General features: G+C 33.1%; 1 protein-coding gene across 2 annotated transcripts in view; it reads right to left on the reverse strand.

The window, feature by feature from the left end:
• BRWD3 (bromodomain and WD repeat-containing protein) overlaps window positions 1-13,084 on the reverse strand; it is a 61,463-nt gene that overhangs the window by 19,734 nt on the left and 28,645 nt on the right. For both annotated transcript variants that reach the window (XM_089244479.1, XM_089244480.1), the window contains 8 exons: window positions 12,939-13,067; window positions 12,602-12,827; window positions 10,290-10,538; window positions 8,005-8,243; window positions 7,703-7,840; window positions 6,591-6,682; window positions 5,318-5,558; window positions 957-1,184 (listed from right to left, as the gene is read on the reverse strand). In XM_089244479.1, the coding sequence (XP_089100605.1) occupies window positions 957-1,184; window positions 5,318-5,558; window positions 6,591-6,682; window positions 7,703-7,840; window positions 8,005-8,243; window positions 10,290-10,538; window positions 12,602-12,827; window positions 12,939-13,067 (1,542 nt within the window). The remainder of the gene's footprint in view (window positions 1-956; window positions 1,185-5,317; window positions 5,559-6,590; window positions 6,683-7,702; window positions 7,841-8,004; window positions 8,244-10,289; window positions 10,539-12,601; window positions 12,828-12,938; window positions 13,068-13,084) is intronic.

Consider the following 13,084-nt stretch of genomic DNA (forward strand, 5'->3'; position numbering starts at 1 on the left):
GTTTTTTGATAACATAATGGAACCTCGTTTATACGCCTCTTAATTATACTACTTTTTTTTTTTTTACACTTATAGGATTTTTGACTTGGTTTGTTATTTATTCCTATACATTTTAACGTTAAAATATTTCATTCATTCTATGCACAACATCAATCATTTCACTGTTTCAATTCGAGCCACTAATGTTTGGGAAACAGGATTTCCATTCATCGAATCTACATAATTTTTGTAGATTAAGAAAACGTGTCTACCAAATAGTTTTTCATGCACAGTGCCACTGCAAAAGTCATAAATTTGAGGATGATTGTTGCAGATACGAAAATAAGCATAGAAATAATTTGTAACTTTCACAGAATATTTCCCTTGCTATTGCAACATAAGTATTTTTGTAAAAATAATTTGAGTGTTCACAAAAATATAAACATTTATTTGAACATGTTTAATTTTTTTTGCATTTTTTTTCTTTCTATAGCAAGACTTTTTTCCCCATAGAATTTCTTGAAAGTCACAGAAAACTTGATGTATCTCCATGGTAAAGAAAAATTTCAGTGAACATTCGAAAAATAGTTTCTGCATTAAATTAAAAAAACATATCTGAAAAAATTACGATATTTAACATCATATTCAATCTTCAGTATTTCTCTTACCCGAATGAAATACTCACAATACAGAGGTTATTTTAATTCCTCTTCAACCAATCCAATTTCAGTAGGTATGGACTAGCATAAGCAACATGCTGTTATTGGTGCAAAAATAAATAAAATATGGAAATATTGGTTTGCGCATTTAAATAAGTTACAAAGACAATTTTTATACGAATAGTATTTCACAATCTTTGCACTCAAGTATTTATCAGATGTACGCTGATCAAGCTCACACTTCACAAATGAATTATTCTTGGTTTTGTATTTATATTATATATATATAAATCAAAGTAAAACTAAACAATGCATTACCCGCAGGTTGATGTGCCTCCATGGCTGACTTCTCATGAATATGTCATACACTCTGGTTCTTTTAACAGCCTGTACATACAGTTCATGTCCCTGTCTAAAATAAACCACTTCATCACCTATTTGAGGTACATAAGGAGCTTTATGGGGCATTGTGTCAGTTAACCACTCGGGTGGACGATACCTCTCAGGTAGCTTCTTCTTGGTACTTGTGGTAGGCACAGCAGCAGTCTATTCATAATGAAAGAGTTCAAATACTATTAATTTCCATACTATAAATTAAAAAAAAGGAATTAAAAGCACAAAAATGTATTATTGGAGCATGAAATACTCATAAGAAAAAAAAAAAAAAAGGTGGATATTTTATAAAGAAGTCTACCTATTTTTTTTAACATAAAATTTCTCAAATTAATTTCATTTTCACTTTAAAATTTAAACCATGTACAGTCAGACCTGCTTATAATGAGGAGCTTGTTTCTTGCAAGAAATGGTAATTAAAGCCGGTTATTCTATAAATTTGTATTCAACTGAAAAAAAAAATTCTGATGCAATAGTTAGAGATATTTGAATTCGAAAAAAAGGAAAGTTGGGAAAAAACAGCATGAAATCTAGGTATAATGGTTTCCTCGCATTTAATAATTTTTTTTGTCAACTTTCCTCCATTTTTCGAATTCGAATATCTCAGTAAATATTGTACTTAGAATCAGAATTTTTTCAGTTGGCATCAGGAGAAACACGGCAATGACTTTCTAATTGGGCACACTGAAATGATATAAATATAGCTAACATTTTAATTTCAATAACTATAGAACCTCTTTAAACATGAATGACATATCTGACTACTACACGTTATTTAGATACGTTTTCCTACTTGGAATTATGCCTCTAGGACCAATGGTTCACCAGTAAAATGCAATGCATACACAGTATGGCTATTAGACATTAGAAAAGAATATTTTTTTAACTTTATATAGTTTCTCGAGAATTAAAACTCTGCTATTGGACATTTTTTTCCAAAAAAATAACATACTGGAAAGAAAAAATCCGCTAATGATAGTACAGTCAAACATGCATTCATTGGACAAAGGCTGAACTAGCCATTTTTTAACACTCCAATTATTGTCCTGTTTCTTATCTTCATTTCCCATCCTCATCCTTCCCACTTTACATGAAGTGTCAGTTGCTATTTCTGCACATTGACAACAAACCTTATGGGAATTAATAAGCCTTTTGTTGATTTGATTGGCATCCTTCATCTATTGTTATATCTCCATACTATGAGAGAAGCAAAAGAAACTCAGTTTTGTATTTTTTCCTGCATCTGCATATACTTTTTCATTCTCTCATTTATGCACTTATTTTTTCAAGTTTCTCTTCCAATTTGCTTGTTAAATCCAAGCTACCATGAAAACTTGGATTTAACTTGCTCACTAAAAGCCAGGGTTGTTTGGTTTAAACCTTGGTTTTAACCAAGTGGTTTTTTTCAAAAAATCAAATAAAAGTTGCCTAAATATCATTTTTTTTCCTTGAAAAATATCATATTGGTTCATTATTAGCCAAAATGTTTCATTTTTACCACATTTTATATCCTTGGAGTACATTCTGATGGTATATCTTTAAATGACATAAGATTTTATAAGTGGTTTTTTTCAGAAAGTCTCATAAAAGTGGCCGGAATATATATATATTTTTCATATGAAGTATCTTAGTTATTTAAAGTTATATATAAAACCCAAAATTTCTCATTCTTACAACATTTTCTAACCTTTGGCTACGTTCTGATGCTCTATCTTTAGGAAATTCATGAATAAGGATTGCATCACACATCTAAATGTGATGGTGTATTATCTCACAAGGTTTCTTTTTCCTTTCACAAAGAAACAGCAACAGTAGTGACACCATCATGCTAGGGGCAGGTGGTCCTATAATCTAATAAAGACACCAGCTGTCCTTAAAGGACAAAAACTAGTGTACTAGTAGTTACACTACCTCACACACATTTTCATTTTCTTTCCCATAAGAAGTAGCACATCTCCTACTGTATATCTCCCAGTCTTAATATTCAATAGTTGTTTTTTATACTTTCACACACACACACTGTTAAGCCCAGTTAACCAAGGTTCTACTGTATAGTAGCAACAGATTTATGAAAAATAATCAGCTATATACAGGGTGATTATAATTTAAGTTTTGATTCTCCAAAACTATACAATAAGTATGACTTGAAAATTTGCATGGATATTCCTGAAGCAATGGAAGTTTCTTTCGCAAAAGAAAAAAGTGCAAAATGTGCAAGTAGATGATGCTGTACTTGGCCAGCAGTATAATCTATTTTGTGCAATCACATCATTTCGGCACTTCCACAGCATCAGTGTGTTGATAGAACTTCTATCAAGATGCACATTGCAATACCAGCAAAGCAGCTGCTGAAAACCCATTTTGACAGGATGCACCTTAACCCTTGCAACTTCTGGCTGTGGGTGTAATTCAAAATGTTATAAACAGTGGTCAGATTGGAAACTTTGTTGAATTGCAATCTCCAGCACATTCCCTATATGTTAGAAGTTCCTCAGGAATATTAACGGGGGGGGGGGGGGGGGGGGACAGTGCCATCTTAAGGCATGGGCCCACCCGGGGGCCTCACAAACATGAGATCTGGTTGAAATATTCAAGAATTTTCCTGGTAGGGCCTCAGAAAAATTACTTGGCCCGGGGGCCCATGATGCTTTTAAGACGGCCCTGGGGGGGGGGGGGGGGGTTTGGTTTAATAAAGCTGAACTGCAAGCACATCCACATCATTCCCATGGCATACTCCGATTCTGTTGTTGAACAAGAATTTTTGTGCTTTCACCCTCAGAGCCAGAACACGCGGTGGACGACATATTTAACATTTCTCAAGTAAGTTGTAGTTATTTCTTCAATTACTTTGTTTTCTGTGATGTTTCCATAAATTACGAAATCATGAAATGCTATAATTAAGGTATCATTCTGCCATGACTGGCTATCGTTTCCATTCTGCAAGCAAATTTCCCACATGTTGGATGATGTCATTAATTTTACATTTCTAAATATTTTTTCCCCTTTATCAAATAAAACTGCATTTTTTCAGGAACATTCATGTCAATTTTCAAGTCATTCTGACAATCGTTCTTTTTTTACAGTGTTTTGAAATCAGAACCTTAGTTACAATCACCCTGTATATAGTTAGTTTATACTTCTTATAGTTTTTGCAAAATAGCTTCCTAATTAAGTATACTGAAAGTAACTGGAGAAGAACCTTTATATATTATATGATTAATAATAACATTAAAAGAATTTTCAAACACACAGTAATCCATTGAGTTAAGCAAAAAATAATTAAATTGCAAAAGTTGGTTTTTGTTAAAATGCAATAAATATTTATTGATTAATTAGCATAGGAATAGTGTTAATTACATTAATAAACATTTTATTTTAGTTAATTATTGGAAGTTTGAATGATTTTTCAGAAATTTCATTGTTTTTAATGTTAATACTATTTAAAACAAAAAACCGGTTTAAACCAAAAAACCCAGATCTTTAAAAAAAAAAACGTTTTTTTTACCAACCCTGCTAAAAACGATAGAATTGTCATAAAAATTATTGTGTACCAACACATGTTGCACCAAAATGCATTAATTTGTGTGTTAAATCCAGACTCACTGAAAGGGAGCTCGTTATAAGCAGGTGGTCAGACTGTGTATGGTCTGTTTAAATATTGAATTTTCGAAACATTTTTTCAGCAATAGTAGTTCCAAAATATAAGAGGGTACAAAAATATTTCTTGATCTATCAACCATGGCACTCATGCTTTAAAACATGATTTTGGGGACTTTCAGCCCTTACACTGATGTGGCGCCTAGTCAATTTTAATTTTTAAAACCAGTTTTTCAAGAAATTGACTATTGACTATAAAAACTATAGTACAATACTGAAATAATTAAAATATCAATTAATTAATCAGAATTTCAAATGACCAGAATCGGTTCTGAACATTATCAAGCATTTTCTAACAATTATTTGGTTGTTGAAAAGGAAGTTTCTGGGAGAAACAGAGCAAAATGAATTCTTACCAATTGCAAATCACCAAAACAAAAGTGGGGGAGGGGCACTTATTGACATCATCAGGCATCATTGTAACCATCTATATAGGTGGTCGCCTCAAGCTTGTTAGAAAAATAACTTATCTATATTCTCTCCTGGGTTTGAACCCGTGACCGTAACCTTCCCAATGGTAGACAAGCATCTTACCACCATGCCACTCGGGCAACTTATTTTAACAATAACAACAATGTTATTGTGGAAAATCAATTTAATTATATATACAAGAAAAAAGTAATAACCACCTTTTTTTGATTCTTTGATGAGGGAGGATCTTTTCTCTTTTTTGATTTTTCACTTGTTCCTTTCACCCTACCCTCGTTCTCATCACTGTCAGTTTCATCTTCAGATGTAACAAGCCTTTTCTGGCGTGTCGAAGGACCTGCTTGAGAATTAGAAGTAGAGGGCTTTGTTCCTGCTTTTGCACTTCGCTTTCCTCGTGCTGTTGTTGCAGTTGTAGACCAAGAAGGTTTATACTCCCCAGAGCTTGAATATAAAAAAAATTATATGTAGCCTTCACAACAATGTTCTTCTAAACGCAATATGTACTACTATTACCTTTTTTTACAGATTTTCTCATCACCAAAAAATATACATACAGTGATACTTCAGCGAATGAATGCCTTGGCTTATGATTATTTTGGCTAACAAAGATTTTTTTCATGATTCTTCTGCCTCGGCTAATGAACATTTTTATTGATATGGATGCATATGCTAACATAAAACAGCTGGGTTGTGAGCTCAATTTTAGCACTAATCATTAGAATTACTGTCACTCGATCGTGATTAATTTCTGTCCACCTCATAATATATTTCCAGATGTATACCTCTGCTTTTCTTTCGGAAAGTTTTTGAATCATTTGATGTGAAATAAAAGACTCTGCCAATAAAAATTACATAGAGAGACAGAAAAAAGCTTATGTTTTCAGAGCAGGGTTCTTTCAGTACAAGACTCTTAGCATCAAACTGAACAGTCTAGAAAAACTAAGAGCTCATCTTTGCCACCTGCATGTATCAGAAGCAAAAATAAACCGACCAAATCACAAATGGATGGGGACACCTGCAAACTTGATTGAGTTGTGTCAAAAAACCAGCTTTAGTCTACTAAAGTTGGTAATAGTTGTATGTGATATATACTTAATGTAAAAGAAAATGATCAATGTTTCCTGAAAATTCTAATTTATCCGATTGTGAAACTGTTCATTTTATGGCCTTCGGTCAAGTCTTTATATATAATTCCTTTAGTTATTTTATAAATCTCTAAATTTTAAACCATACCTGCAACAAATAAAATGATTTTCCCATAGTAACAAACATAGGTAAACAGTTTCAGACTGACATATAAATAAAAATGATTGATAATTGACATATAAATACTATTATAAGTCAATTCATTTTATTTGATGGCAGAAAAATGTATGTAACTGTTGTAACTGTTTGATTCCCATGTGAGAAACGTTCACATTAAATGCATTTAAAAAAATAAATAAGTTTTGTGCTTTTTAACTAAAATGGTACCTTTCTTCTGCAGAAGTCTCACTCCATGATTCCTTATGCTCAGATTCAGTATCTGAACTGCTGCTGCTTGAGTTGGCATCCTCTTGATTTTGCTATAGAAAGAATTTAACTTCAGTTGAACAACATTAGTTTTCATTAATGAACTACAGTGAAACCTCACTACAACGATACTCGATAAAACAATAAATCCTTCTACAATGCTATTTTTCAAGCCTTGTTTGGAAATGCATATAGACTAATGTTAAACTGCTGCCTCTTGATATAACGATAATTTCTTTACAACATTTTTTCTTGGTAGGCTGAGTATCATTATATCAGGATTTCACTATACAAATTTCCATGAATCACCAAATATAATTAAGTTAATAGAGTTTCATAAATTTAAAAAAAAATTAGGCACCAGCCAAATTTTTCAACACACCCAAGCATGTCTTTATCAAAATAATTTTTTTTTTTATGAATAGCCTTTTTTTTTAATCAAATGATCCCTTTGCATGTGCTGATAAAAATGCTAAGGTAAATTCTATTGTTCTTAGACCCTAATTTAATGATCACACATGGAAAATTAAGCCCTCTGTTATTAATTGAAAAAATTAGTGGTTGCTCAAACTTTTGTGAATACTCATGGATGAGGATGCTTCAATAGATTTGTGAAGTGTAATTCTGGAAATTCTTACCTACGATAGGATCAGAGTGAATGACCTAAAGCAGAGGATGATTTTTTATGGGTGGAAACAGAAAATTGATTACTTGGAACTTGGTGGCGATTAAGAACCAATTTTTGGCATATTTTGAAGGTAGTCAGGGAAAAAGCTATATGACCAGAAATACACTTAAACAATGATAAAATTAGCTCTGCAAATTTCGAAAGGCTTGCTCCATAGAATTGAATAGTAGCATTGGTGGTTTGATAGATCTATGCCAACATTGCTTCAGAGAAGATCGTCCAAGACATTTATCATTGCCTGCATGCATTCAATGTTTAAGATGCATTTAAACAATTAAAAGAAATACTTTAAGATTTTTCAGTGTTTCTTAATATTTTTTTGTTTTGAGAACTGGTGGTTACACAATTATACAATATTATATATGTCTACCTAAAAACCACTTACCTCTAATTCTTCACCAGCAGAATTTGTACGAGTCTCTCTGGGAGCTCCCCTAGGAGCTCGTCTCCTTGAACGTAAAGAAAACCTTTTCTCCCCATTTGGAATTCTGCTGCTTCTATCATCCTGTTTCCTTGCAGACATCTGAAATCAATGAATAAGTTCATGCATATATAATGGTATAGTGGATAACAATAATTGTGTTATTCACAAAATACATATATTATTAACTATAATTATGTTAATAATCATATTAATATAAAAAACTCTAGACATGTTAAAAGCAAACCATTGAAATACTATATTACCTGTGCTGGAGATATATCTCTTCGCCTTTTCTCACGGTTAAAATATGCCAATTCATTATCTGCAACAGCAACTTGATGTGCATGTCTGTACTTAGATACAGAAGGTAGCATAGGTTTAACAATAACTCGCCTAACCCATGATGGCACCTCACTTTGAACACCCCTGGTTTGCCAATTGCCCACAGATTGACGAACGCCTTCAATATCACCAGTCCGACGCATACCAACACGACTATGACCTGGAAAATTTAAGTTTTATTTGGAAAACATTAATATCAAACAATAAAGATTAGTACAATTACGACTTAGAAGAACATAATGTTACATTTTTCTAACCAAGTTATTCATGTGTGCATATACACGAACACGAATATTGCATTTTGACACGCACACACAAAAATATTCCATACACATTCACCATGATACTCCACATTAGTCAGCATGCCGTAAAAATTGGGAGGAACACCAGATTTTTTAATGTTGAAGTTTGGTCCATTCCTGGCATGCCGGAAAAAAGGAGGTTCAATAAGGATCACAATGCATTCATAAAAAAGACTGATATCAATCTATATTAAATACCCAATAAATATGTGAATAGAAATAAAATAGTCATCACTATAGCAAACATGTTTTGTGAAGGAATTTGATAATGATAATTAAGCACTTATTTATGGCTCTAACTTAATTATCACCAGCGTAATACAGAGAATACAGATACTTTACTTTTTTTATATTTTTTTACATGTTCAGAGATTGAAGAAAAAATATCCTGTCTCTTTAATATTGCAAGAACATGTTTTGCTGTGCAAAAAAATTCTTGCTCTACTTATTCAAATCTTTAAACACATGATCAAAGAATACAAAAAAAACTTAGTCTATGAATTTTTCCATTTAGCTCATCTAATCTACATGAACAAATTTGCTGAGGATCTAACATTTGCAATATACCAAGATTTGTGGTAGCAAAACCCGACAAAGAACAGCTCATAAAACACAAAAGATTCTAAAATGACAAGAACAGACAGGAAGTGATTGAATTGGATGATTGAACCCAGAGTCCAGATATTTAAGAAATTTTCAGAGTGACTAAAATTTCTCAGCATGATGAAAAATATAGGTATTCTCGATATGGTGGTCTCCCTCACTGTTTCCTGGCATGCCAGCTAATGTGGTAAATAAGACTAAATATTAGGATCTATAAACTGATGCTAAATTACATGATATATCTTTGATAATTCTGTCAGAAAAATGTTTTTTTAGACATAGTCAAGTTTCAGCTCTGTACAAGAAATATTTTAAATTTCTTTTTACTCAATGCTATGTGGATACTCCTCGAGATATCCACAATTATAAGAGGAGAAAGAGCACGTAAAAAATAAAAATATTGTTCATAATGCATTTTACCTTTCAAAATTTTTTTATTTTACTGCTAATATGGTTACTTTGAGGTTTGTTTATATTTGATAAAAAGTGATTGTTAGCACAATATGTGTTGCAGGCTACTTGAGTTATCTGGAAATGTCCTCGCCCCAAGCAAACTGATCTGAAAATGTGCCGCTAGCCATTTCAATTTTTTGGAAATGTACTTCATGCTAGTCCATCAAATAATCTACAAATGAATCACGAGCCACTTAAGTGAACAAGAGGTGTGTCACGTGTCACTCAAGTGATTTGGAAATGTGCTGCAAGTCACTCAGATAATCTGAAAGTGTGCCACAGGCAATTACAATGAACTGTAAATGTGTTTTGAGTCATTTAAATGATTTTAGATAAAAGAAATGCCATGAGCCAAACACGTGATCTGTAATTGTTACTAAAAGACACTCAAGTGATCCGATAGTCTTTCATGGGCCACTTGAGAAGTATGGATATATGTGTAGTAAGACCATATTTGACCCATAGGTTGAGCATGCATGGCATAATCAAATCAAATCCTTCTTGGCAATAAGAATCAAAATTTATGGATTATTCTTTGATTAGGAACAGTTGCTATATTTGCAGATAATGCTGCTTGTGAACGAAGTACAACATGTTATGCAAATTTTTCTGTTTCTACTTAACTTTATCAAAAAATAAAGCAAATGATGAATCAAATAAAACTTGAAAAGTAATATCAATAAATGTTTGCAGGTACAACTTTGGGTTCATGATAAATTATTACTATGATTCATAGCCATGCACCATTCTTGTTCATGCATTATTTTTTAAAAGATGTCCACACACACATACAAAATATCAAATAATGCTCAACAACATTAAAAAAAAAGAATGAATAAGGTAAGTACCAGCTTGTGCTCTTTGAGCTGAACGAGGTGAAAATGGATCATTTCTTTCACTAGTGCTGCCTCGAGGAGACCTTTGACTAGAGTGTGACGAGGATGCTCCTGGCTCAGGTGAAAAACTTCGGTCAGCGTGGGCATGCGACACAGCAGCAAAACTACGATCTTGCTCTTGTTGAAGACGTTCTATCATGTCATCTATTGTTGGTCTGTCATTATCATCTGGAGGCCGAACTGGTTCAAGAATATCAGCTCCTATTTTATAGTAATAAAAAAAATTGTAGTCATGAATTACAAGCAATTAATCAATTCTTCTATTGGGATCATTTTTATAATTGAAAGTATTGTAGTCGAATATACACAAGATAACTTCCCATGTTGTTGCTTTCTAATTTGCACAAGACAGACTTCTTGAACAAGTAAAACCCTTTCTCAGAAATGAAACTTCTATTTCACGTCTGGTACACAACACTTTCAGACAAGCAGGGATGCAAGTGCCCCTCATCCATTTTGGAGCAGAAAAGTTAATTTTTTGGTCAGAAATTTTCAAAATTGAGCAGGAGTAAAAATGAACTATATTTGCAATATAAGTAATTTTTTCCTAAAATGCTGGAAGTTTTGTCAAAAAAATGATTAAAACAAATAATTCTAAATAAATTTCCTTAACAAATTGAAGCCCATTTAAAATGTTTCTGAGGTATCTGTCACTGCTAACACATACAATACTGAAATGACAATATAAATTATTTGACCTTTTCCAAAATATACACAAGCATGCTGAAAGTCAAAACAAGAATTTATACATATACTCCAACCTTCTTCAAACATATACCATAATAAAAAATTGTAAAAACTCCAAAATTCTTTTTTTAAATTTCCAAAAACTTTTAAAGTTGACTTAAATGAAACACCCCATAGGCACTGAAACCTAGGAATTCAAGCCACATGGAATTCCCCCCCCCCGAGCAACTTTGAGAGAAAGAAGAGGCTCAAAAATAATTCATGAACATTCAATGCAATCCACCCCTGCACATGCCCTAGCGGGTCATATATACATTTGTCTGGCAACCCTAGATCCCTACCAATATTTGTCATATCAGAGCTCCGCCTGCACCTACTATGAAACTTTCAGAAACAAGCTCTGCGGGCACAACTGCTGAAAATGTGCAATGCACATGAAAAACTACTGAACACACTATTGATCTGTATTAACCCAGGTCACCACCAGCCTCATTATGATGCCTAGCAATAGTGGGCTTAAACCAAAGCAGAAGAGCCTAAAACAACAGTAAACAGAGCAAGGTGGGATTGATCGAGCACTTTAGGTTCCACGTTGATCACACGCTAATACCCAACCAATCATCGCTTAAAATAGCGATCCATGTCAGAAAAAAAACACTGTCCAAATAGAATGTATGCGAGTGAGCAAATTTCTTTACAGACTGCATTATTTTTTTATACCACAAATGGACAAAAAAGATTGGAGCAGGTATAATATAAAAAAAGTTAGAGGGAACATTGCTTTTTTACTAGAGCTGAAACCATCGGTGAGAATACAAACATAGTGCAAGCAGTATCGTTATTTCTTGTATCATTGTAAGCCTGTTGCTTTCATTGCCACCAACTGTCAGACGGGCGCAAATTCAGGGCAATGTGTTGGGAGGGACAATGTATTTTGTGTAGGTTCATTTGATTGTCTCGTGTTTTACATGTCAATTTTTCCCATATTATGTCTTTTGAGAGGGGTGATAGCACAGTCCTGAATCTCCGCCTGCTGTCCGAATCAGAAAGCTTGCCTACACTTTTAAAACGATCCGCACAACAAACCGGAATTGGCTCAAATACACAGGGATTCAGCACACCTTGTAGCAGGAGAACCGTTTAGGGGCAGTTTGGAACAGCTCTTGCATCCCTGGACATGTATCCAATTTGCACAAATTTCTCATAGGAATGTTTGAGGTGTATGTGCAGTTTAATAGTCAAATATACAAAAATTATGATCTAAATATAGTTAATAACATCAAATCGGTATTATATTTTTATGCATATATCTTTGTGCAAGTAAACTCATTGTCTTTACTCAAATACTGTATTTGTATAAATTTATATACAACTACACATTTATCTTGTTCAGCCAATTATTTATCTGAATGTTAGCATACTGATTTGCTAATGATTGTTTTGATTTGCTTCTGAATTGTAATTCAGAAAATTTTGTTCCCTTATCTACAACTTAATGTGAATTCTCACTGAAAGAATAATAAAAACATTTCAAAAACACAATATAAGGGAAATAAAAACAGAACATTCATATTTACCTTCAGCTGAGACAGAAACATAAGGAATGAGTTGAGAGTCCTGACATTTTTCTCGCCCAGGAACAAGTCGCTGTAAATTGGGTGGATATGGATTTCCATCAATATCAACCAGAAATGGTGGAGGCAATAGGTGGGGTGGTGTCTGGGTTTGTTCATCAAGAACGTGGTGATTGATATCGCGTATTAAAGGCCTATAATCTGTATGAAAAAATTGTTCTTCTGGCACCTATAAAAAAAAAGATGTTTGTGTTTTTACAAATCCAATTTCATACATTTCATTTCCATCAGAAAAAGGTAGGACATGTACTGTTATATACATATTATTTAACTAACCAACCTTCTTATAACGATCACTTGTCCCAAATCCAAATATGCTTAGATGACCATGAGAATCAGTTGCAGCATACATATGACCATCAGGGGAAAACTTGCAATCAAACACTGCCCCATGCCCTTGACCTTCAATCTATAAGTTATATTTGA

This window comes from Pholcus phalangioides, unplaced genomic scaffold (genome assembly GCF_987345545.1).
Source record: "Pholcus phalangioides strain wild (caught in Gottingen) unplaced genomic scaffold, Ppha-v1.0 ptg000015l_1, whole genome shotgun sequence".
Taxonomy (NCBI): Eukaryota; Metazoa; Arthropoda; class Arachnida; order Araneae; family Pholcidae; genus Pholcus; species Pholcus phalangioides.